This window comes from Acanthaster planci, linkage group LG01 (genome assembly GCF_054643075.1).
Source record: "Acanthaster planci isolate LZ-2023a linkage group LG01, COTS_SCS, whole genome shotgun sequence".
In the NCBI taxonomy this organism is placed as follows: domain Eukaryota; kingdom Metazoa; phylum Echinodermata; class Asteroidea; order Valvatida; family Acanthasteridae; genus Acanthaster; species Acanthaster planci.
In genome coordinates, this window is record NC_141777.1 from 30,704,556 (window position 1) to 30,731,827 (window position 27,272).

General features: G+C 40.6%; 2 protein-coding genes across 7 annotated transcripts in view; one reads left to right on the plus strand and one right to left on the minus strand.

Moving 5' to 3' along the window:
• The window catches only part of LOC110976732 (girdin-like), a 65,487-nt gene extending 55,639 nt beyond the window's left edge, over window positions 1-9,848 (minus strand). For 2 of the 5 annotated variants that reach the window (XM_087135754.1, XM_087135744.1), the window contains exons 1-4: window positions 9,141-9,848; window positions 7,848-7,927; window positions 7,165-7,206; window positions 2,831-2,939 (exon numbers count right to left, since the gene is read on the minus strand). In XM_087135754.1, coding sequence (XP_086991880.1) covers window positions 2,831-2,939; window positions 7,165-7,206; window positions 7,848-7,927; window positions 9,141-9,194 — 285 coding nt within the window. In that variant the 5' untranslated portion in view covers window positions 9,195-9,848. The remainder of the gene's footprint in view (window positions 1-2,830; window positions 2,940-7,164; window positions 7,207-7,847; window positions 7,928-9,140) is intronic. The other 3 variants (XM_087135768.1, XM_087135761.1, XM_087135750.1) reach the window with 2 other exon arrangements.
• A 13,488-nt stretch (window positions 9,849-23,336) lies between these two features.
• Window positions 23,337-27,272, plus strand: part of LOC110976789 (somatostatin receptor type 2-like) — a 53,125-nt gene continuing 49,189 nt past the window's right edge. For both annotated transcript variants that reach the window (XM_087135799.1, XM_022230362.2), the window contains exon 1: window positions 23,337-24,195. The gene's annotated coding sequence lies outside the window, so the exon portion shown is untranslated. The remainder of the gene's footprint in view (window positions 24,196-27,272) is intronic.

Consider the following 27,272-nt stretch of genomic DNA (forward strand, 5'->3'; position numbering starts at 1 on the left):
CACCCAAAGCTGAAAATGCTGTGAACATAAGTTAACCCAATTACAGAGGAACACCGCTATACTGAACATTCGGCTGTAGCGAACATCGTCCTTGGCTCCCAATAAGTTGTACACAGAACCTACCAAACACAATTCAGTTGCCATTTGTAATTTTCCCGAACGTCAACATGATAAAACAGTCGGTGTTTTCTATGTTGGAGAGTGACAAGTGGCCATTATTTTCCCAAGGATTAGTTAAGGGAAAGCCACTATTTGCTAACGGTATTGAATAGACACTGGTTTTGCGACTCCGCATGATCGGGTGCGGAAGAAAACCGCACGTACCGGTATGCGCTCCGTGGCACTGCACTGACAATAGTCTAAAGAGGGCGCCACTGATACACAAATCAACAGAGAAAACAGCGAACCACAGTTTTAAAAGAGGGTACACTTCAGTTAAACAAGACAGGGCGCTATTCAACATGGCAACAAACGTTCGGCAGTTAAATTCACTATACCAAACAACCGCAGTACTGAACATTTAGCGTGGACCCCATCGTGTTCGTTATAGTTGCGTTCCACGGTACATGTACAATATATGTACATGTACATGTATTAGGACTGCATCCATGCAGTTAATGCACTTGAAGAAATTGAGAAACTGAAGGACTTTCCTGCAATAAAATTTCCATTTCTAGATTTCTAATTGTCCAATGGTTCATACCTGGTATGTAAATGTACTTTAAAAGAACAAGATGGGTGTTTAAAAATCACAAAGTGAAATCCCAGTATGTGTGATTTATTTCTATTGTGATAAAATTGGTGTATTCAACTTAAGTGTGCCATACATGTGCCGATCTGTGCATGTGTGAATTCATTGATGTTTAAACTGAAAGAATGCCGAGCAGCTGGTGTGCTTAGTCAATAAAGTTTCTACTGAGGTGCTAGGGATTAACAAGAAATCAATAGTGAAAGTCTGGCTTACTGAAAAAAAGGATTAAATTTGTGAATTATTATACCAGAAATACTTACAAATGTCCACACACACACACTATCAATGCCAAATCAATTCAGACTTGGAAATCTCAATTGTGGAAAGGCCAGGACTCCACTTCATGTCTGCTAACCAAGGATTTCTGAAACAATGCTTTGGAGCAATGTTGAGGGCCACGCTCTTCCGCTTGCCTACAGTGAGCAGAGCCTTATTATAATGCCCATAATCAACAACAAGCAATGTGTGATTACTGACACCTCATTCTGTCGATTAGCTTGTTAACAACTAGTGCTGAGTCAATTCAAATAATTCACTATTCGAATATTCGACCTTCAATTCGATCGAATATCAGAAATTTGGTGGTACCGACTGGCAGATTGTTGATGAACAAACCACACAAAAACAGCTGCAATAACACACACAGTTTCACATCATAATCACTAATAGCTTTTCATGTCTAAGAGTATCTCTATTCCTTTTAAATCTTTTAATGAATATTTTACTTTTTGAATCGTTGTAAGATCTCTGTCGTTTTTCATTTGAAGCTGCTTGAAACATGCCTCCATAATGCAATTTTTCTCATTTAAAACAAAAGAAAAGTCTTCCTTCCTTTTCATGAATTTTGCGTTCAGATTTGGAAAATAATATTTGAAAAGTCGATAATTGATCAAACATTCAGATATTCGGCACAGCCCTATTAACAACCAGTTCTTCTCAGTCGGTAATGGTAATCATGTGGTATATAAACTTAAAAATATAAACCAAACTTCACCAAGCCACTTTATCATATACTTATGTGTTTCTTCTTTTTGTGGCATTTCCATTTGAACACATGACATAAATACATCAACTGTTCCCTTGATGCTGTGGTACTTTATGAGTATTTCCAGTGTAATTGGGTCACAGCAAATGGCACATCTCCCCTTACAGGCTGTGAAGGCTTCTCCTCGTCAATCAATATAGTCCAGTACTGGAGTGGATTCACTAATGAGGCAAACTATAGTGGCAATTGGGCCACTGCATAAACCACAACGTGCATCTGTCTACTGGTACTGATGCTTACACTGGCACATACGAAAATATATACAATAATGACAAACTGGTGAACATGCTCACTGTATTCATATCAAATGAGAAATATGAAACAAAAAAATGGTCATAATCCTACTTTAAACAAAAACACACAGTATGCTTATGCATTGTTTTTCCAGGTCTACATGTACATGTACATGTATGTAAATTAGTAATTTCCACATTCACTAATTTATTTATTTCACTTGGACCATCTTCATTGGATTTTACTGATTCTTACATGAAGTCAGCCAGTTCAAATTGACTGACATCACTGAGCTTACAGTGTTTATTAATTTATACATCAGGTAAGGGCAAAACCCGCAAAATATTTAAAATTTAATGACATCCCCTTGAAATCTGTGAATGAATGCAGCACAAAGTAATGTTCTGTTTTCCTGCCAAGGCCCAAGGAAAACATTGATACAAGGGGTCGTACGCTGGGCAAGGGTGATCAAAATGATACTTTTTTTGTACAAGAAGAACCAAGTTGAATGGTGCAGGTATGTGTAAATTTGGCAAACAGGAGAGGCAGAGAGAGGAAGTGGGGATACTGAAATGAAGTCTGCTGCATCCAACTCAAAACGTTTGTCAAATGAAGCCTAAAGGCCAATGCAGATAGGTGGTGCGGGTATTAAAACCCTAACGCTCTAGGGTGAATGTACCGGTAAAATTATATTGAAATGGGAGGATTCAGGACAATCAAATAAGGCATTTGTTCAGGACAAAGCAAAACTCAAGTAAAATTTTCCATGCTGGCAATTGATGCAATTTTCTCAAGCTTACCAGATAAAATGCTTTGATATTTTTCATCAGCGTGTCCAGATTCTGGATCCTCAGGTTGACTTCCCCGTTGACCTCACGGTTGACCTTCAGTGCATTGGGTCTTGGGTCACTGGAGAAGAAAGACATAACAGAAGTACAAAAATTGATCATACTAAATGTACCTGTACATGGAGGTACAATGCACTGAGGCCTCCATGATGTGTATTCATATGATACATAATGTACATGTACAATGCCTAGGTAAACATCAAAACTGAAACTCACTGAATCATGGTCTTGGCAATGATTTATTAGCATGGCCCGTGATACATGTATCCGTGTTATATTCGAGTCCATCACAAGTCCCTGTAAGCCTATCACAAGTCATTCTGTCTCAAGCTAATTCACAAGCCATTCTAATGAACTTTGACAAAAGCATTCTTTTGTCAATGTTCCCCCAGCTACTTAAAGCCATATTTAATAGCTCTACTGGCCTCGTGACAGGACTTGTGATGGACTCAAATGCATATCATACAGATCTTTTAAGAAATAATTTAATTTGGTAGAATGGGAAAAACTGCGCATGTATTTGTTCTTTTAGGAAACTCATGAATTCCCTTTTGTTTTGACCTTGTTACGTACAACGAAGCAGCTGTCAACAACGTTTTGCTGTCAGTGTCAGTGAATGACAAACACACAAAATGTGTGATTATTTTATTAATGTACCGGGTGCATGCCCACGCAAAATGTAATGTAAAAACTTATTCCCTTCAATCACTTGATAAAATGTCTTCTGAAAAAGTAACCTTCTGCATTACATGTACCCGTATGCATGAAAATGTAGAGCATGCCTATGCAAGTACATGTATACATGCACATGTAAAATGTAGATTGTTTACAAAAATTATGGGTGGGTGAATTGTCCAATTGTTACAAATGACAGTCACCTCCAACAGAAATAAACCCAACGTGGAATGAAACTTTGATACATGATGTAAACGACAAGCTGATTTCTTTACAAACTACATGTACATGTACTGTATGTTCCTGTATCACAAGCCAACCATTATTAATGGTCCCTGCTAAATTTGTAGAGATCTTATCTTGGCCTGCCCCATACTGGAATCTTTTCTGTTGCTCAGAAACCACACAGGCTTTGCAGTGTAAATAAGGTGGACTTGGCAAGGCAAGTCAGTATCTCAACTCAAGCATTCACTGTGGTTTTGTGTGTCAACACATTGTACACACATATACCATACTGGTACCTCTGGCATCGTGTACATGTACATGTACATACCTGTACAAATGAACAATGTGCATACCCTTAGGTACCAGTGCAAGGTTTGGCAACTAAGGGGAAATGGTGCAATTATAGCTTTGATTAATTGGTTGTGGCTTTGAGTTTAAAGGAGAAACTGTGTTAATAACTTTGATAAATTCACAGAAATTTATTTCAGGACATGTAATGTGGCGTTTTTGCTGACTAAAAAATTTAGCAAAGAACTGGAAGACATGTAGGACTACATGTACTGTTGTGTATTTTTTAAACTTATGCAACTGTACCATATGTACAGCGTTCATGAACAATTTTCCATTAACCATTGGCTATTTCATACCAGCTGATCTAACTTAAGACCGGTTCATACACTGTACATGTCCATGTGCTTGACGTGGGGGGTGAACACAAATGCAAATTTGTGACATCAGGCCAAATATTCGCACTCTGAATGCGCATAAGTTGAGAATATTTCATCTCAAGCGAAATTTCGCTGCAATTCTTTCACGACAACAAATTCTCACTTGCTCACAAAGGATGCTGCACTTTCAGGAACTTTTTTCATGCAAGCCACAAATTGTTGGGTTTTGAATTTTTGACAGAGATAACTCAGGCAGTTAAGACTCGTAATTAATGAACAAGTACATGTACACCTATCAACATCAAGAGCTCTGTAAATGGCTGACCAGCAATACTGTGTAATCCTTGTTTATGTGTATGCCCAGTTGACAGAATGAAGTATCCATTCTAATCTGCGTATTGACTTTGTTACTCATCTCTTAATCCACAAGGAATAATCCAGGATATAAAACCACAAAAAGGATTATGTGGTGAGGTCCAGCTCCAATAATTCCTGGCTAAAACTCTTGAAGTTGCAATAAAATGGACTCCAGAACTACATACAGTAGGACATGCACCAAACTTGAAAGCAACGATGCATGCAAAAACAAAATCATTCTCCTTCTTTCTCAAGTCCATGCACAATTTTGGCTTACATTCAGAAGCAATGCTGTTTCCAGCTGATCAGGAAACACTACTACAGCCATGGGAACATGCAGTGACTTTCACTTTCGTTAAAAACACTAGAAAATTGGGCAAACGGCATATTTGCAATTTGGGGTTTTAAAAAGTACCCTCGTACCGTATATGTGAACAGATGAAGAAAAACTTGCCATGAAAACAAATTTAATTCGGAAAGAAAGTAACAAACAAAAACTCCAGCACCAAAACAATACCATGCATGGGTCAGGGACCACTGTGCAACACATCAAGATAATTAATCATCCAAAATTAATCTTGGGGGGAGGGGGAATCCTTCTTTTGCAATCAAATTCCTATGTCAAATACATACGGGCCTATTAGTCAAACTGTAAATTAATTTTTCTTTTCCCCGCTCTTCAAGTCAAGGACAAACCAATAAATAGCAACTTTGTCAAGTTTACTGGTATGCTTTGCTGTACTGTCAATACATGTGTAGTACTTTCATGTAAACATGTTTCCAGGCCTATACCCATCCCTGTAGTCTTGCACTTATCATCTAATATTTTACATGTACAGGGACATGTATGAGCATGCCTGTAAAAGCAGTACAGCAGCAATAAACCACTGTGCAATTTTGTACATGTAGTTTGAGAAAGAAGCTGCAATGTACTGGTAGACTTCACACTGAGAAACTATTTTCCCAAGTTACTGAATTACAGGCAAAGCACTTGGCACTTTTTACCTGGTACTTTTTCTACTCTGGAATTTTTCTTGGAACTGGTATGCATGTACATGTACAAGCAGCCTCCAGAACTGAACCTAGCCCACTCTCTCCCAGCGCACTGACAACCGTAAATTTGCAGTTGAAAAAATGTGGAAGAAATTTCTCGATTAGTATCTTTACTGAGAAAAAGCACAATATGTGATGTTTTCAAACTTTCTATGGTGATGAAAATCACAATACGAGGATAAAAAACATCTCCCGTGAAAAATATTTCAACCACAGGTACCGGTACATTGCTGAAATCAAAGATGCATGATGCATTACATGTACCGGTAATTTTCAATCATGCCAAGATGTCTTTTTTCAGCAGGTCTAGTTCAATACATAGAGAACTCTTTGTGACGCTTATGTACAGAACTTTCTTATATTCTATTTCTTCCAAAGTATTTTCCCAAGATAGTCCTAAAATTTCACTTTTACATACATGTACATATTTGGCCCAAGGAAAAACAACATTTGTAGTATCGGCTGTGTCTTTCAGAAGTGCTCTGATTCGGAAAACTTAGAAAAACAACAGTAACTGAAGAGGAGCTTAACAGTCAGCAGTCAAGAATGCAAACTCTGTGCTCCCTCGGAAAAGAAACAAGGAAAAGGGGGTTTTATCCACAGGTTTCTCAGCTGTTTTGGATGTTTATAACCCTAACCTCCCAAGGGTTGCTGGCCCTAACCTTCCCCATTCACACAAAGTTAAACACCAATATGGGACTTAGTGCACAGAGGCTGTTGGACTTTGTTTCTCTGAGGTATGCCAAACTCAATGCAAAAGCCAGCTGTTATGGGCCTACCAGACCTATCCCCACAGAATTAAACACTTTACTGCTGTTTAATTCTGTGAGGTTGGGGAAGGTTAGGGATAACGTAAGAAACTGTGGCATACATTCTTGTATAACATTCAGTAAAACCAGCCCCTAACAATACAAGATCTTGTAAAGGACCAAATGAACATCCAGATACTGTCACTTGACTCAAGAAAGGGGGCGGTACTGGATATCTGGTATCTTGGAAAGGGTGCAACTACAGTGAACGAGCTACTGGTTAATCACTGGTTCACGGGTACCGTGGGTACACGTACATGTACTCTGCCGCGGAAAACCTTACCTTGTATTTCTCATATCTAGGTCATGCTCCAAAAACATTCAGATGCCTATAGACACTGTACTGCAATTGAGACCATGGCTAACATGTGCTCTAACAAATCGGCAAATGAGAAAAGCTTAAAACCCATCACCACCACAGACTGAGTAGCATGAGTGGTGCAGTCCAACAAATTTAGGGTGAAGGGAGACAGTCAAAATCCTTTGGTTGCCAGCCTACCTGACAAACACTTTCCCCCTAGTAACACCACGTCCTCGTTTGCTGAACGAAAAAAGCCACAAGACCATGGTGAGCTTCTAGGGTGGTTAATTGAGGAGTGGGTGGTGGAAGTAGTAAATCTGAGCAGAGAGGCCAGCTGACCCTACATGTACACGTATCTTACAGTCCATTTGGAAAAAGCACAAGGTTGTTCCAATATTTTGTTTACATGAGTTCATGGTAGGGTATAACAAAAGGTAACCCTCCTGTGTTGGTACACTGAGGTCAAGGTTTAGTTTGTTTCTGCTTTTCACACACCTGTAAAATGTACAGAGAGTATAGTTGGAATGATTCCTTCCTGGTCTGAAATGGTAAGTTCAACATGTTCAAATAATTCGTTTACGGAATGTTGATGTTGAGATGTAGGACACAAGGTTTAAATATTAAACTAAATGTTTATGCATGCATTCCAATGCATTATACATGCATCATGACACAGAAACTGAACGATTTACAATACGCCAAATTCCTTGAAATAAAAATGATTAAAATGACTCTGCACATCTTGAGAAGGGCTGAATTAAAAACTCCAAGCTCATCATCCAATTATCCGATACCGGTACATTCAGTAAAACTGCTACTTGAAGCCAGTTTTTCAGTCCAAAATTAGTAACTTCAACCTTGGAATGTTTGTTGGTACTCACATTTGAGCCATGACATCATTCAGAAAGACACCATCCACAAGATCCATATAATCCAAACTGCCATCTTTGAATGTCGTCACCTGTGAGTGACCAAAAAGAAACAACTTAATAAGTTAATATACTCACCAATACTGTATAAATAACGAGTAACGGTACATGCATATGTACTTCAATATCCTTTTCTTGATCCTATTAAAGCCCCTCCCCACAAAAGATTCTGCTTCCTATTACATGTCATCTAAAAACAGGACACCATAAGCAGGTAAACTTGCTAAAATTACATAATATCCACAAGAGCATTTGGGTGGCATTTGTTTCCAATGAAGAGAACACCACATTACAGTCATGCTATTTAGTGTCAACAAGCGTCAACACACACAACTAGCGCCAACAAAGCATCAACAACTTTAAAATACCCTCTAAAGACTTAAAAGTGGTTTTATCATATTTTACAGAATCTATAAGACCTGTCACTGTGTAAGAGAAACATCAAATTTGCTCCCAGATTCATGCAGAAAAACAAAACTTTTTTGCGATGTATGGAGGCCGCCATCTTTCTTTACTCTGCCGTCCATGCGAAAACAAGATGGCGGCGGGTCAGGCTGCATGAGCAGGCCCGAATTTGTCACTCAAATTTCCACACTCAAGTACCATTTTCGATGACATGATATATTGAATATGGTTTGTAGGAGCCTGACTAATGTTGCAAATATTTCTTTAAAAATGCTTACATATTTTGTTGATGCTTTGATTCTCGTTGATGCTTGTTGACGCTAAATAGCACGACCCCCACATTACAAGGCACTAGTTGTTAATAAGTCCATTGAAATTTTTTACACTGATTTCAAACTACAGACACATTTGTTTATTTTCTTTGACTTCCCATTTAAGTTTTCCTTACATTTTCCTTCTAAAAAACAAGTAGGTTTATACCACTAAAATAGGGTTGGTCTGGAAAGCACTTTTTTTAGCCTCTCCGTGGCATACAGGCTGTGTGGTGGGTACCTGTGTATAGAAGCTGGTTTCAAATTATGCAACCTGGTAAAGTACCCTATGTATTCCTTCCTGCCATAGCAAAATTTACAAATTTCTTTACTTTTCAGACAAAGAAAAAGGAGGTCTTAGAATTTCTGTGAGAAAAGTTTAAACTACAAGCAAGGCTACAGAAAGAGTTTTCATACACCATTATCACTTGACACTCCATGAGCAAGCCTTATGAGACTGGCCAAAAAAAATCCACGTTTACCCACGAATCTTTTTTTAATAGCAAAATTTAAACTCAACTTCACTTACCCATACAACAAGTGGGTGGGACATGAATTCTTCCAATGCTGCCATAGTTGACATTGTACTCAGGCTACTAAATTCCTGCTTCTTGTTCAAGGTCACATATCCAACTTGTGACTACACCCCACAAGAAAAGACAAAAATTCTCAATCTCAGGGCACAGTGATTCTCTGAGTTGATCAAGATTTCAAAGAGGCTATTTCATTGAAAATTCATAATTAGGCCTAGGCCTAAATTATGATCTCCTTCGCCTGCATGTCACAACAAACACACCAACACTGTTTCTCCCACCGTGCACCACCAACAGGCGAAGGACTAATTACATGGTGATGAAGTGCTGGACATGATTCATCGACAACAAACAGCCTCGTCTTAGCTGTCCTCCACAGGACTACAGGCCGTGGCAGCTGGCTGTGGCTAGATGACTAAACCGTCCCACCGCCAGTGCGCGTGGGTGCAGAGTGGTACTGGTGGAGGGAATCAAACAGGTTTCTGATGCCTATCCGCTGCAAACCCCGCCATCTGATGTACTGTACTGAAGACAGACAACTTCTTAAGGAAAGATGAACAGTAAACTATCCTGTCTGAGTTTTCTTAGACAAGATATTCAAGTTAATCAGTGGACGATTGACTAACCGGACGCCCAAGTCACCGTAGGCCTATAATGTTGGCTGGCTTTTGATCACTTATCGATGTCGGCGCAGCCTATTGTTGTATTATGTACACTAGGAAAAAATCTTGAGCGGTACCTAGACTAACTAGACTGTAGGTATTCACTAACAGTGAAACGTATCTGACTGCTTCGTTTTTATTTGTATAATTATTTTTTTGCAGAGGGCGCTGTTTACATAACTCAAACCGTCAGTGCAGGGTGCAGACCACTAATTCAAGTAAGAATTTCTGACCAGCTCATTAGCATTAAAAGTGCCCCCCCAGTATCTTTTGAAAAAGGAGATTGTTTGGCCCCCAAAATGGTGAGATTGTGTAAATCGTCGCCAGGATCAACTCCCTGGGTCTTTGAGCTTTCATATGAGGGCAGAAGGGCTGAAAACTACGGTTGAAAAATGGTCCTAAGTGCCCCAGAAAGTTGAGGGTTGCCACTTGAAAAATGGCTGCAATCAGACTTCGGAAAAATCACTTTTTGGGGGGTGATTTTGTTTTGTGGGAATAATTAAAAATGTAATTGGTTAACCCACAAATAATTGAAAAGAAATTGAAAGATAAGTGACCAGACAAGAATTTCATTTGTGTTTCAGAAATCTCAGGGATGTTGGCGTGCAAGCTATTGGGCCCTGAACGGTGCTGATTTTACACTGTTTTCAGTGGGGCTTGAATTAGTGGACTGGACCCTGCACCGCTCTCTAGCGGAAACAAAAGGGTAACACGACACGTACTTCGCTGACCAAAAAAAAAGGGAAAAAATGCTTAAACGTCGGCTTTTCATCGAGATAGCAAACTCCAATTCGTCTGTTTCGACCGCATTATAGTATACATTATAGACATAACTTCTGAAAACAGACACAAGAAAATCGTTGACGTACAAGATTTGGCTGGCGAGATAGCTTGCGACTTTTGAGAAGGAATGGGTCTGGGATCATCAACACATTTCAGTTCTTTCTCTGGACTAGGTCTTTAATTGCTCTGGGCGCAAGCTTTTTAACCTGGCCATGTTTGCTAAGGAATGTTTGTTATTGTTCAATTAATGCAAGTGTCTTTTTTTAAAGTTTTTTTTACAACTTTGTATGGGTATAGTAAATGTTGAATGTCAGTCAAAGCTTTCTTTGTATGACCCTGTTTAATCCCTTCGTGTATACAAAACTAGGATGTACTTTGTTGTTAAGTTGGGAAAAGCCATCTTACGTCGTACCGTGTAATAGTGCTGTGCTCCACAATTTGTTCTTTAATACAAATTCTGAGCAATAAACCCTTCCTGTATTCTTGGATGTGGATGGATTAGGCCAAATTTTAAAGGAAAACGTGCGTTCAGAATGAATTCATTCAATACGGGCGATTCACAATAGTGCGTCACCAAGAGTTTGCAACGCATTGACCAATCACAGTGCGCGAAAGTTGTCGACCCAAAGCGCGTTTGGAAAGGGTCGACAGGTTTCGCGCACTATGATTGGTCAACGCGTTGCAAACTCTTGGAGGCGCACTATTGTGATTTGCCCTTATTGTACAGTGATTATTTCATGTACAGCGAACCTTTCCAATCTAAACTGACTTTTTTCCGGGGTGCGGAGGGGTATCCAGTCTAAATGGTGGAATTTGTTCCCAAATGACGGGCCTTTTCTTTCACCCCACGTATGTTTATGCCCCTCACTTAGTTTGTGCCTACTAAAACTCACTAAGCCAGAAGCAAGTAAAATGGCTCTTGACTCGCCGAACAGGTGGACCCCAAAAGTAATCGATCAACATCAAGCTCAGATATAGTTCTTTACCCCTCACTTCCATACCGATTAGTATTTAAACACCCAAAGTCCCTTTTGCTAACTAGAACACAATAAAAATCCATTTTCTGCCAAATTTTTGCTTCTTTTTTGGTGTGCTTTATTTTTTGCATCTTTACTCCTTGAATTTATTTAGTTTCGATAATTTTCGACATGTTTTTTCATCATATTCCATACATGGCATTATGGAAATGAACGTTGTTGTTGAAGTGAATTGAATACCTCCAAAGTAACAGAGAAGTTGGAAGTGAAGCCAACATTTTAGAGGGTATTTTTTTCATTTTTGCGTCCACGCAAAACTGAAAAAATACCCTCTAAAAATATTTCCCCTGACATTTCTCTTCTTGTGAATATTGAGGAATATCATGAATGCTCTGATGAGAAAGTGTCATGCAAGAAGGAAACCGTATGAATTGCGTCGGACAATTTGACATAATTGTACAGTACGAATTAGTGCAATGCAGTAAGAGTCAACTCGTACCGAAAAGCACTCATATCAAGGTGTGTGTGCTCGTACGTGTATGCCATGCCCCAAATCCGGACATCTCATTTTTGACTGCTGTCGGACTCCGACGGCGCGAAAATTTGAATCCGCATGAGAAACGAACGTGTTTCAGACAAATGGCTCTCGATCTTGAAGAAATGAACTGATGAGTACAAACGATTCATCAGTCTTCCAGACAGTATCACCCCTGATCTGAGGGGATTAGACAAAAGTGTGAAAATTGGGCATTAAGTATGGTGAAAAACACGAAAAATGAAGAAAATGGGTCCAATGAAAAACGAAGTGAAGTTAAAAAAAAGGCTTTCTACCTAGAATTAATAAACGTCTTTGACCATGACAGGTACTAGTCTTTCACGTGGCATCAAAGTTATTTGAAGGTAAACTCGGCAAAATTGTGAAAATTGGACACAAAGTCGGTGAAAAAGAGATAATATTTTTCATAATAACCCTTTGTCGTAAAATTGACATTTTCTACTTCTTTAATTATTTTCCGGAGATCTTTCCAAACAGAAGCTATTAAATGTCTCCATTTGATAGATTCTTGGCAATTTAGTCACACACAACGTCTCTTAGGGAAATGGCAGGACAAATCCCTCACATGGGTCACCACCGATATGCGTTGTCTGCGAGAATATCAGTTTTCACCAAAGATCGTATAGCGCCGCGAAGCGGCGCCAGATGGCGAACTTCCCCGTAAATACACGTAAAACGTTGTAATCGCAATTCACATTAGTGCAGGCGCCGCGGCAGGCACGCGCACCTGGTGAGCCTGCGCCCAAGCATTACCGTATACTGCTCAGGCGTATCGCTTGCTCAAATGGCGCCCACGGTAATTACATCTTTTGGGCAGAGTCATCCACCTTGCACCTTCGACGTTATCCGATCTTTGGTTTTCACTGGGTCGACGACCTGTCACATGCACGATACACAAACTAAATGCACGCACAGTCTATGGGACCGATCATGTATGTGTACGTACCCGTAAACGAATCCCGAGCGAGGGCAGGGCCATCAGGAGCGTCCCAGGGGACACCGCTCTTTTTTAGAGGGTAAAGCACTTATCAGTAGCTTGTGGGCGGTGGGGTAGGTTTTTATAGAAATTGTTTCTTCCTTTTTCTCTTTTCTACCCCTTGTTTTTTTAACAATTCGTTCAATTCCCACGGCGCTTCATAGCATTTATTGTAATGATGTGGATTTTATTTTATGAAATATGATGAACCATGATTAAGCAAGGGTGTGCGGGAAATTACTGCCTGTGGCGCGTTTCTCGCATGGGTAACTGTTAAGAGCGCCCTCTGCGGACCATCTACACGTTTTCGAGTCCATATATTTTCCGTCGGCTTAATTTTTTCCTAGAAGGTTCAAGGCCATTATCATATATGGGCGTGGTTAACTGCAAGCTCGATCAATTACGAGGACACTTAGAAAGTTAAGTTAGAGAAGGTAAACTTCGGGCTTTACTTTCCTATTATAAAAACATCCTCTCACCTATCAATCCCCTCCCCAGGAAAAAATTGCATACATGCAGTACATTACAAGTCAAGTGCTCTTCTAAGCTACAGTGCAACTGGCCGAGACAGCAGTTTTGTCGTATGTTATACCTTAAAGTTCATCCACCCGTTTATGGTAACTGCACCCAACCTTCCTGCGAATAACGCATGCGCAACAGTTCAGATAAGCCCATTTTGTTATAATTACCCCTAACCCTCTTAGGAAAAAATACGCTTTCCGGCCGTCTGTAAATTTGGCTTCAAACCTTGAAATCCATCGCGTTCTGTTACATTTAGATCTGCAGGAATTTTAAATAACGTAGTTTGTGTCATTCATGCGTGAATTATCGTTAGATTAGGGCTTATATGTACGCCACTGACGATAGCTCAAGAGCAAAATCACCTTAAATTCCGTATTTCCCCCGGCCGTTTTTTAAAAATTATTTTGCGTTCTCATCCCATTCAAACATGAAACGTGCCCTGTACCATCGCTCTAGATGGGAAAAAAAGAGTTTGGCCATTATAACGGTGACCAGTTCCATTATGCACCCCGCCAAGAAAACGACTCAAGTTTACGGTAAAGCATTCGCTGAATGTCAATGTGTAGGCCTAGTCTAAACTATTGCTGGGGTCACACGTTGATACGCATAATAGCCCTACACGTGCAGCCTCGCCAACATACGGCCAACTAGACTGGAACACACAGAAAAAAATTCTCCATGTTCTTTGAATATTTTCGTTACGGACCATTATGTTTCAATTATACGTTGGCAGCCTGGGCTGTTGTATAATTCATTGTGTGGCGCGCTTCAATAGCAGAGAAATTCATCTCTTGTGGTAATGATTATAATCTTAGCTTGAACAGTAGGAGCATTTCAAAATACACTGCAGACTACCCTTTAACATTATCCTTAGCATTTCAAACCAATTTTTTTTTATAAAAGACACAATATTCTGCCGGACTGACAAATATACAGGTAAATTATCTGTCATAAAGAAATTCTGAGTAAGGAACCACAAGTATTTTGGGAAAGGTCGTGGTCAATGGAGGAGGAAATTGGGTTCATGAGAAAGTCGTAAAATTGAAATCTCAGGGACTGGAAGTGGTCGCGGCTGACCACACTGACCTTCTGGAAGTGCACAGATATTTCTTAGAAATTAGATGGGAACAGTATGGGTTATAAAGAGGACGAGATAGGAGAGGGTCTTCGAGATTTTAACTTGCTATCAATCACATCTGCTAGCACTACTGTAGAAATAAATAAATATGCATGTAGAATAGCAGAGAAGTGTGATCGTGTGAGTTAGTCAGAAGTACATCTGTTTCGTCTTGAAGAAGATGAAACTACATTACATTATCTGAGAATCAGATAATAATTTAGCAAAATGTGTTTCTGTGTTTTTTCCTCCAAAAGAAGCGACCGTTTGACACAAAATCTAGTAATTTCTTCGAATTTATCTATGGTCATATTGTCTTGGAGCTCACCATAACAAGTTCTGAAGGATGTCAAGGGTTTTCATAGCTATCTACAAGAAATCAAACAAAGTAAATGTCATAATATTAATTTGTCTGACTTAAAGTGCATAGCTGACTCAAAAGGACTTTGAAATACAGTGCACTGTCGGAATCGCACTAATTTATGAACGGTTTTTGTCCAACTTGTATGGTGGTCGAGTGGTTGGATGTCTGAATGGGTAAGCAGCAAGTTGTGGGTTCGAGCCCCACCCGAGAAGCTCGTGATTTGCTTTCATAATCCCTAGATAAAGGGTCTGCTTTTTTGGCGTCACTGTCGTGTTTTTCGTACAAGTGACAGCTGTGTGCCCCATTTGCCGGGAAGTATGACCATAGCAGACAAAATGTTCCCGGCAAAAAGGAGTAAGAAAGACATTGTCTTTGTTTAGTCCAAACGGATAAAATCTACTACAAAATCAACACAGGCTGTACAAAAGCAACCTTTAAACAACTTATCAAACGATTTTTAGATTTTTTTTTTACTTTTTGCAAAGAAATCTTTATCTTCATTAATAAAAACACTTGCACACATACGTACTTTTGCCGGGAATTTTTTCGCAGTGATCATGCTTCCCGGCAAAAGGGTGTAAGCCCTTACGACCTTTCGTCCAGGCACCCGACGAACTTGATTGGCTGTCGGTGCAAAAGCAAAGGAATAATTCAGAACGTGTTAAGAACGGGCCCGTCGCTGGGGGGGGGGGAAGCTTCCCGTCAGAGGGCCCGACCCCTGGGTAAAACGCCCCATCAATAAAAACATAAGCGTGAAAAAAGTATTCTGTTCCTTTGATGTGCCCCCCCAGCTGATACTGTGACCCCCCCTTAATGTCTGAAGCTGGTGACACAGCTGTCAGATCACCAGATAACAATACAACTTCTAAATAAAAATACGACCCTATTTACAATAAATGTGACAAGTGCCACATTTGAACTAATTGGAGGTAGAATTGAGAGTCAACCAAAAGGCGATATTTCTGCAAACTTTGGCTGCCCTTACAAGTTGAAAGCAAAATGAGGTTGGTCTACAGACGAATACGGAGACACGTTAACGCCATCACTGCGAGGCCCCGGCGACTGGCAGTAAGCACTGCCATGACTATTGTAAGGAGCCGCTCTGCACAAAACCCACAGCAATGTTGTCACCCATAAAGGGGATCATCGCAAATGCGCAGTAAAATGTCGGTGAATGGATGAAACGGATCTCTCTGCCGTAAGTAGCGCCCGTCAAAAGACTCCATTGCTATTGTCGCAGTCGTGTGGTGTTTTGGTGAAGTGATGAAAGCATGAGCCAACTTTCAACTTGCTGAGTGAATTATTAACCCCTTCGCTACGGAGGACTGCTACTACTGCAACATTTTAACAGGATCTGGGAGGTGAATTTGCTATCATTTACTCTTTTCCCCTCGGCGCCTCCTTTCAGTGCAGAAAGTACAAGCGACCTTCATCATAAAAATTTCAAGATGCCAACTCGCAAGTTCTCGCTGCGTCATTGTTATTTTTTATACAGCAATTGAAAGGCAGTTGAACGTACGCACTGGAGTACAAGAATTAATGTAGGCCAACGTACCATTAACAAGCATTCGTATGTTGATGCAACGGAGTGTGTTGCTAGTCAAAGGCAAGTCACAAGCTGATGGGATCAAACTGTGACGAAGGCATTCCCGTGTCGCTGATTGCCACTAGATGTATGTTACCGTCTTGTCTCTACCTTGTAAATTGACTTGTGAATCATGGACTTGCGTGACCTGTGGCGTATAACTGGGGTGAAATTTTTGAGGGGCATCCAGCTGTGGACGCAGACATTTTTCAAGGGGTACACTGAACTGACCGGACGCAATGTAAAATCGAATTGAAAAGGTGGAGAGATTGGTTTCTTAACTCCTGAAAATTTTGAATATATTTTGAATACCGACATGTCCAAACGACGGTCATTTTTCTGTTCAGTACGTGCACTTGCTTTGATAAATTTCTGACGGCACAATCTGGCCACGCATTACCAGCAAGACATAACCGAGGCATAAATTAATGGCTTACTTAAAGCGTCCTTTTCGGCACAAAACGAAAAGGCCGCGTTCCCAATCAAGTGGATCAACACAATTATACTCTGAATTAACGATTTCATTGTTTTGTGACTAATATGCTCCTTTCCTGTTTTGCGGCAGGAAAACAGAATTCTGAAAGATGTAGAAAATTGCTGACCCTTCTTCTGTACATGGACAGCCAGAGTCGGTAAACAGGATAAAGAAACTTCTCTATCTTATTGTTTATGAGTATTTTCAAATCACTTCAAGACCTTTAATTTTATCCTATAATGACACTAGGTTTAAGTTTATCATCGTAAACACATTTGCATTTGTTTTCTCGAGGTCAACGTCCTTGGACATCTGAAACTTGAAGTTTCAAAACTCAAACACGCATTTTCCTGATGGGCGATTCCCAAAGCGACGGCAATTCCCATATCCAAACATTCCCGATATGAAGTTAGAATTTCAAATAATTCCAGTTCAAATTTTGTAGAGACCAAGCAATAATCCTGCCGCCCTTATGGAACTGCCACAATAAAAGTCGAGTCCCAAAAGCCTTTTTTTTTACTGGACTCCCTGTTTCCTCCCAAGAATCACCGAACGCATATAATCCCCAGCAATTAAAGAATAAATGCGAACATTTTGTGCTTTCTGAGCCAGGCAAGTTAGCGTGTTTGTATTCGCTGTGTTACGGCTTGGCTAATGGTTTACACTTGGTGGCCATGCGCCCACCAAGGGGTAGCCGCGAACCGACGGCGTCACTCATGCAAATCATAAGCGCTCAGTCACGGGGGGGGATATAGGCAGGAGGAAATTGAAGTTTGTTTTTCACAATTTGGCAAACACGTATAGCTTAAGCTTAGTGAAAGAAGGCTGAAAATAAGACCATGGCCAAAACTCTGACAAATTTGTTCAAACGGTATACCTATTATAAAACAGCGGCCATTTGAAGCAAGATATGGTACGGAGAGACCCCCTTTTGTTTTGGTCATTGTTCCACCGGAATCTCGAGGAATTCTTTTCGACATCTAGGGGGATGTGTTAGAATAACCGTATTCTTTGGACATGTGGGAAGGGGTACCCCCTCCGTCCCATATCTTGCCGGGTATACGGTCACAGAAACACTTAATGTAGCAGCCACTCCCAAACTTACCCCCATCAACAATGTTTTTTCCCCCAACTTTCAAACCCAGAGATTTTGCTGGTCCCCTCTATTTCAATATTCTCAACACCAATACCCAACCTTGTCCCCATAGTGTCAAGCAGTACGCCCACCCCACTGCTATTCTTTCTTATGCGGGATTTGCATATTATGGTCCAAACATTTTAGGCACCAATGTTTAAATGAGGAATAACCCGGTACCTGACCGTGCATTCAATCAGCGGTCGTTGAAGCATTCGTTGTCTGGTATTAACATCTTCTTCACAGTTTTTTCTTTTATGGGGGAGCACGATTTTTTCAAAGATAAAAAGTTAACATCTTATCCAACCAATATCTTGTTTTACATTCTCTAATTATAAGCAGGATGGAGAAAAATTCAAAGAATTCTTTAAAAGAGAAAGTGGATGCAATAATTCACAGCAACGTGAAAACACGTGACTCACATTGAAACTATAAAACTAAATAAACGAGATAAATCGTTTCCTCCCCATTGTGAATCGAATCAGGATACAGGAAATTTCCTTTCCAGTGGTTACTAATGGAAGTTACAAAGTAACTACTGGAGACGTAGTTGATCAATACACCATGACAGAGGGGATATAACAGTAGAAGAGCACTGTTTGACACTATTAGAACGAGGTATAGTAAAGCAAACTACCAACTTAATCCGTCCCCATTACATAAGTGTTCGACCAAACTTGCGTCATGCATCCTGTATTACCCATCATCGCGCCCTGTATAGAGACTAGGTGGGGACCAGCAAATTCGCTCGTCACCATGCGCCCGAACACTGGGAAGGGTAGACTGGTTCCCGCCCCGTACGTAGTCTCCAAACGTCTTATAAACGTCCCCCGAATGTAGGGACCGGTAGCCGCTAATGAATCCGACAGAATCCTGCAGGGTGTATGTAAATGGTGAAACGATGCCTGCTCAATGCACAAATCAAGCAGGAGCTGATCACATATATTGCTTTTTCTTCTTCGTTACCGAAAATAACTTCACTAAATATTGTTCATTTATCTAAAATTTCACGCAATAACCACTGATTTGAAATAAAGTGCCGTAAAATGATTTATCGACGGTAAACATTGAAATATAAATTACTTTGTGATCAACAGAGACAAGGATAGGTACTTGTGTTTAAATTACCTCTCCTCGGAAACGTGTTCCATGTTAAGCATTGCAATCTGCCGGACAAAAACTGAAAATATTCAACATCCAAATTGATAGGGCTAATCGCACAAGTTAAGCCGCCGCGAGCTACCGGTCTTTATATGATAGGGACGGGGATCAGTCCCTGGGAAGGGCTGATGGCTTTGTCACTGTGATTTGCAATATTGTGCACGACCTGTTGTCGAAGTTATCACTTCCTGTTTTTAGCAAGGCGTTATTTAAAGTTTTGGTTCTCCAAAGGCAATGCTTTGACACGGACTAAGTGTCAGCTATGTGATAAAAAACATGGCTTTGGAACTATTACAGTGTGGTAATTTTCTCATAAGTATCACTGATCACGTGTCTTTTGGCGGTATATTTCAAATCATTGGTTATTTTCGTAAATTTTGGACGAAGGAATAAGTGTAGTGGGAATATTTTGAGCAATGAGGAAGAAAAGAAAACGTATGGAATTGATAACCGCCGCTTGCGCAACGCATTGAGCGAGCTCGCGCGCCTGGCAGAAATTTACCCACAATGCTATGTGTGTCGTTAGCTGTGACCCTGTTTGACATATTTCCTTCACCAAAATCTGTGCAAGGCCGGCAGCCCTTCCCAGCGCCCTGTTCGGGCGCTAGGTGCCGAGCGAAGGCCATCAGCCGTTCCTTCTGGCGCTAGGTAACAAGCGAACGAATCCACCAACAAACCCATACAACGCCCTCTGCCGATGAGTATCTACGCTCACTATCTACAGACTTCTGTTGTATTGGCGATGTATGGTTTCTTCGAGATGCATGACACTTAATTCGTCGAGCCCACAGTGGATAAAGCATTTGTTTGAAAATGACGCGGCCAACATTGCCAGCTCTCATGACAAGTGTGCATGGAAAATACATGCAATAAGTGTGACGTTAAGATAGCAACGTAAAATATCCTTTGCTTACCTGTTCTGTACTTCTGACAAATTGAGTTAAGCCTTAAATTAGCGATTGCAATGCGGTGGGTATGAGCAAAATGTCCAAACTACGTTAAACACAAATTACTGAGCAGAGAAAAAAAAAGGCTTTCGCTGTTCGGCTCTGGGATGCCAACAATGTGAAAGACAGAGAGATTCGTTGAGCCCGAATCCAGAATCGACGAATCGAGAAAAAGACCCGATGTGATTGTCTCGTAACTTATTAGCAAATAAAAACTCATCCATTCACAAAAATCACCTCAGTATTAACCCCCAAAGTTAGTAGGTTCTTAAAATACTACGATACGCACCTGCACATAAAGTAAGCTGCTGACCTAATTGTTAATAGTCGATATAATGGATAGTATTTCTAAATAAACGAATAAATAATGCCACTTTCACATTTACAATTGAAATGAAAAGAAGATGCTATCAGTGTTATCACTGAAACATGTTGAGAAGTAATTCCTTTTACTGAACAGCAGCATAAACTCCCTTTTAAGTGTTTGTGTTATTTGGAGCACAAAGTCCAAAGGAAATAAACTGACACTGTCTAGCCATTTCTTTTCAAAGTTACAATACCAATAGCTGGTATTTTATGTTTAAGAATCGACAATTTTGTTTTGCTTGGTAGAGACTTAGCAGTGGTATTTCCAGGTGTTGGGTCGGTGGGAGCGGAACAGATTCTCTTTCTAAAAAATGACTGGTCCCTTTTTTTCCCCGTAAAAGAATCTTCAACCCCCACCCCCCATCCCAGGTGTGATAATACGTTTTCTCAAAAATCCTGGTATCTAAAATTTCTTTAAAAGTCGGCAATACACTGCAGTGTACAAAACGTGGGCATACCAAAAATATTTCGTCATCGACATAAGTGGTTTGTCACTTCGATTAACTCATGTTTTTATTAACTACTTTCTTTCCATTAACATGTGGTAACTAACCGTATTTTGTTGGCAAGCCCTTTTGTACGCTCCTCTATTACGTGCTTGTTTGCTTCGCTTGCATAGTTGAAAGTGACGTCGATAGATAGGAGACTTCAAGCCACAGTGTCATTTAGTGGGCTAAGAGATCAGTAGCATTACTGACCTTGCTGGGTTGGGTAGAGAATGTTATAACTGGAGGCAGAAAACCTGGCAAAATTACTCAGACCACTCGATAAAACATTCAAATTAATGTTACATGTACAACTACGGGCACACGCGGGAGACATCTCCGCCCAGTGCATACTAATGATGCAAAAGCACCGTGCTTGACGGTCACGCTACATTACACACGGAGAGTTTTGAAAATCGACGGCGTGCAGCATTATACATTTTCATTTATGTATAGAACCAAGGCGTCCAGGGGCTTTGTGCGCAGACTTTCGTAAGGTTTATTGGTGGCCGTCAGAATAATAAGCCTTCTAAATATTTCCCTGAATAGACGCCTGCAGGGGCAGAACTAAAAGGACATGAGGACATGGGCCCTCCGTTTGAGGCGTGTGACGGCTGTGTACCCCAACTCAGAAATTGGACACAGAAAAGTCTGTGTTTTACCGTTTATGAAAACGTGGTATTCAGATGCTAATGTGCCCCTTTCGGGAAATGAGGGCGTCCAAGTGCATCCCACCGCATTGCAGTAATACGCCACTGGGCCCAATTTTGTGTAGCAGCTTTAACGGCCTTAGTAGAAAACTCGTGCTTATCGTAGGCCTATATAGCATATAATTTTGCTAACTGTCTGGCGGTGCTACTTGTTGAGCACGCATAGAAATTTCCGTTGTTAAATCACTACTTCGAGCAAATTTTTCCTTCGAGGTTAGCGTGCCTGTTGCTGCTCTTTCTGCTTACGGTCTCCATGAAATACACGGAACTCGTGTTGGCGTAGAATTGTTGCTTAGCAGCGCCGTGAATTGATCCTATGGTAGGCCTATCATACGCTTCTGTTTCAACGGAGTTTTTCTGAATGTGTACAGACCTCAACTTTCACTTGACCTAAAAGCAGATATTGTGTCGAATCGTCAGAGGATATTGTCTTACTAGCATAACGGCCAGAACAAGACGGAAAGTTCCTAGCTCAAAAATAAGAAGAAAAGTAAGAAAGAACTTATTAAGATGAATCTTTTCTTGTGCTGAGGATTGCCAAGAAAAGAGCCCCCGTTGAAAAAACTTTCAAACAAAAATTTTAAAGATCTCTCTCATTCTGGTTTGCTTTACTATGCATTTTATCATGCCCACCACTCAGAGAGGGCCCATTTCTTCCGCACGCCCGTTTAGTTGAGTCAAGGGAAATCTATACGGCAAGAGAATACAAGCTGCATCCGTGTTCGGGGGCGTTGGGCTGTAAAGTTAATTATTGGCATTTAGGGAAGACACTTTTGCATTTCATGGTGACAAATGCCCTTCATCCATGACTCCATGGAGGGAGTCCATGTCTGTTTGTATTAGCGGATCAAGAGGGCCCGTATCCGCCCCTACCCATATTTTGCTTTGTTAACGATTTTTTTTCATTTCTCTCTTTGTCTATTCTTCCGTTGTCCTCGACTGGTCATTTAATAATTTAAATATAGAAATATGGCCCACTATATTCGGGAGTACCTCTATTTGGAGTGCCCCATTGTAAATTCTTGCCCCCCCCCACTTTTGTAAATGCTGAATCCTCCACTGGCTAGCCCTATATCTTGTAACCGTCTCACCTTCCTCCGCTATCACTCCACTCTATGATCTGTCTCTGTACATTCACCAAGAGCATATGTGCTGCAACCGAGTCTTGGTACAACTCTATCAAAGTGAGAATACCTCCGTGAAAAATCTAATTATTTCATCAAAGCTGGCAAGGCAGCCGAATTGAGAGTGGTCTACTTCTCTATTTTTATCGATACATAAGGCAAACCACGTGTAGCGCATTTTGCTCAGCAAATCGATTGCGTTGCCTCATCGATGGGCATGGATCGTCGCCCGGCACGCATACTTTGCTCGCTTGTGCGCACCGCATAGCGGGCCCGGCCCACTGCAAGTACGTGAAAGCGAGATGTACGGCTTTTTCCCCTCTCCCCTGCGTGAAGTACTTTGGACGCCAAGGGCTCCCAGACAAAACTTCTTGAAACTCACAGGTGTATCGGGTTGAGTCAGCCGTAAAGGAATCTTTCGCTTCCTGTCATTGCTAATGACCAATCGATTACGTAGGGCGAAAAAGGGGTTTCACTCAGTTCGTTCTGTCCGTCGCTGCATGAGCTTTTCACCTGCGGCAAGTCTGCGCTGCACGCTTCAGTATGCAAACGAGTTGCATGTCTACCACGTATTGTGCGTGCACAAGGCGTAGACATACCCCGCTGCTATACCGTAGACGATTTGGAGCGAGTGCGGTGCGTGACCAAATGCGCGAAGCGATTGCGCCGTGGTTATAGCTGCAAGTTTCGACACCACTGTCCGGCCGCACTGTCAACATTTCACACAGTTGCAGCATTTGGATTTGGGAGATTCCCTCATTCGCACTTATTTGTGCTCACTGTAAACAGACCAGCGAGATTTTGTTGTTTTGGGAAATCTTCAGCAAGACTGAAGATTGATGACAGCCTGGCATCGCTTGTTATATGCTAGCTAAAACAAACCAAACCTTGTAGACCAGTTTTCTAGAGCAATATCGTGTGCCAGGAAAGGGGAAAATAATAAATCTGTCGGATTACGACCGGCCAAGTTAAGCTTGGCCTCGTTCATCAAGTTTCTGTGCGTGGTTGGTATGTCTTTCGGCAGTGTGACGCTTACAAGACGCGTCTCGCTTGGTGAATTTTACATACCAAGATGTGAACTTAATGCCAGCTCCCCAAGGGCGGTGGTGAGTATATTAAAATCTTTGTGTTCAACGTTGTCTGACACTGCGGTTCGATAATGAGGGGAAAATACACACTTATGTTTTAAAATCCTTCAAAGAAAAAAGTGGAATGGAAATCGAATTAGTTTATCATCCACTTCATAATAATTGGAAATGCGTGCATATTGAGTGTGCGAGTTGCACTGTCATTGGTAACCATGGCGACAAGTATCACTCGTCACAGTTTGAGAATGTCAGCACTGTTATACTGTTACCAGCTTCCGCCTTGTTACCAGTATTTCGACTTGAAAGTGATTGATGGGAAGTTGACGCGGACTATGCTCCACCGTATCAGTCATCCGCTGTGATTATAAGATTTGTAGATTAGATTTTGCACGAGACGCTATAGTAACACGCACGCATGTCCAGCTTTAGTGTACGTGGGTTAAAACCTCCAGGAAAACTCAGAACCCAGAATTTTCAATAGTATTATTGTGTTAATTTGTATGTTCAGTTTAGAACTAAGCTTGGCAATGGTGTGCCACTTAAGAGTCTTCCAACCTGACCGCGAACCAAATAATTATGAAAAAGATTTTGCATCTGAAAGCTTCATAGGCCTATGTAGATGATCTGAAACTAGTACATACGGCACATGCAGGCTACCTTTCATTACGAAATATACGAAAATGATGGTTCTTTGCCACTCGTGAATATATCGGTTCAGAGTAAAACGAGATATCATCATGCAGCAACTGGTGCATTTTATCCTTCATCAAGGATTGCGATTCTTTCATTAAACGTTTTTTTTTTCGCCTGTCTATGGATCTTCCGCGCCGAAAGTAAGACATCGCGAAGCCGTAAAAGCGCATGACATTATGCAAGCACCCCCTTCGCGCTTCGAGGTAACAAACATATCGATAGTCGCTTTTCAAGGCGAAATGATGAGTCCGGCTGCCACATCCCAAGGCAGAAGTACTTAAGGCTTGCAGATAAACTTCGGATGCGGCCTTCAGGTGGGAGTAAGCCGCAGGCTGTTTAATAGGTATTTCCGTCTTCACACTTTTTCATTGCTGATAGTGTCCTGCAATAAGCATCCCAATTTTTCATTTCTCAGCTTCAATCTAAAACCACTGAAAATAAGATTACTAAAGTTCTTGAAGCTGAATTCCTCGTGTGCAGACAGAATCGTAAACAGACAGAATTGTTACGCAACCAGCAGTGCGTATACATCGTGGTGTTTAACTAACCGAGCTCTACGTGTTAATATACAGATTTTCAACGATTTCAGTTTTAAAAAAGTCGTTTTTAGAAATACCCCATGAAACAGTGCCGTTATTTTTAACGGCCCTCATCAGCCTTGCACAAAAGGATTTTAATTGATGCGAGGCCATTATACAGTACATGTAGTACATAAAGGTTTAATGAAAACTTTTGCAGAATCGAGAATTATGTGACTTGAACCATTCAATCATTATTACTTGATTAAGATGCTCGTTTACGATAAACAGCGATAGAAAGTTCAAGTTCGCGCGCTTATCACCCACACAGTCACGGTCAAGTGTACGGTCAGATGCTCCGCTGGCATGAAACTGTACCTTCGATGTGCACTCTCTTTTAAATTCTGAAGTAATGAAAATACCAACAGTATAACTTTAGAAATTTAAAAATCCTTGTTTGGTTTTCTCTTTTGTAACTTGCTTTCATTTGTCAGTCTATACTGGAATATCATACATGATTGTTAATATAGATCAATTAATGATGGCAACTGATTGAGTCTCTATGGCGTAACTGCATGTACAACTCTACTTACCATCTCTTTTACTCAGATGAATAGAAAGTGCATTTCAAATCATGTTTTCTTACTATAAGTTTTCCCAGTCAAATACGTAACTGGTTGCTCCCATATTTCTTTTTCCTACGGCAGAGTCTTCAAATTCGTTTACAGGCGTCGAATGGTGTACTGTAACAAATTCAATTTAAAACTAGTTTCATTCAATTGAAGAGTGCATAACCGTCATTCGATTTCGCGCTGGATGACTGGAATGAAAAATTCCTCCCGAATTTTACTTTCGTTTTCGACTATGGGCAATCGTGTTCGTATTTTGAGCCCTCAAAATGGAAAACCTCAAGGCAACAGGAATACACAGCAAATTAAGAAGCGTATAGAACATAAGGGGTATAAATAGAAAAAACGCTAGAAGTGTGTCCCACGCACTGACTTGAATGTACATGTATATTTTTATATACCTCAAACAAATTACACATCAAGAACACAGTACATTTGCTCCAATACCAATTGCCCGTTGAATCAAAATGTAGAAATGAAACTCTCCCTGGACCTTCATCACGGATGCTGAGAGCAAAATCCTTAAGATGCAGTTAACTGATCTGTAATTTCTTTATTTTATACACAAGAAACGCACCCTCCAAAGTGTGCACGAATACTAAGATTTTTCGGATTCCCTCAAATGATGGCTTATTTTTTCTTTAAGTTACGCTTTTGCTTTCATGTTTCATTCTATTTTTATCATCCTTTTTAGACATTACTTTCCCCACTTTGTCCATTTGTATGTGATATAAAGAATTAAAATTTTACTTTACATTTTTATAAAGATCTCAAACCAAACGTTTCTTTTCTTGAAATATTTTGCATAAATTAGTTACAAAGAAAAAACGAAGTAGAAGATTTAACGTGAATAATACTGCACGAATCTCACAAATGCTTGCTGATTCACGAAATTGAACGCCAAAACACATACCGCGGGAGTGTCCAAGCGAATTTGTATGCTCGTACGTGTTTTCCAAATCGAAAACTGACTCTTCAGTTTATGAATAACAAGATTGTGCAATCACATGCTTTTAGAATGAAATTGAATGATCAGTTTTTCTCTTTGAATGGTGATCTAGATCGTCAATCTATTTCGTGCTAATTTGAATGAAACTGTAATTCGTGTGCGAAGATGATGAATTCGGCCGGGAAACCCTGTAACAAACTCACATTTCTGAATTAACGCTTCACCTCTTCACCGAGAAATGAATGATCAGTGAATGACAGAGGAGGACCCTGCTTTTTCAATGCCACATTTACCGGCCACACGAGA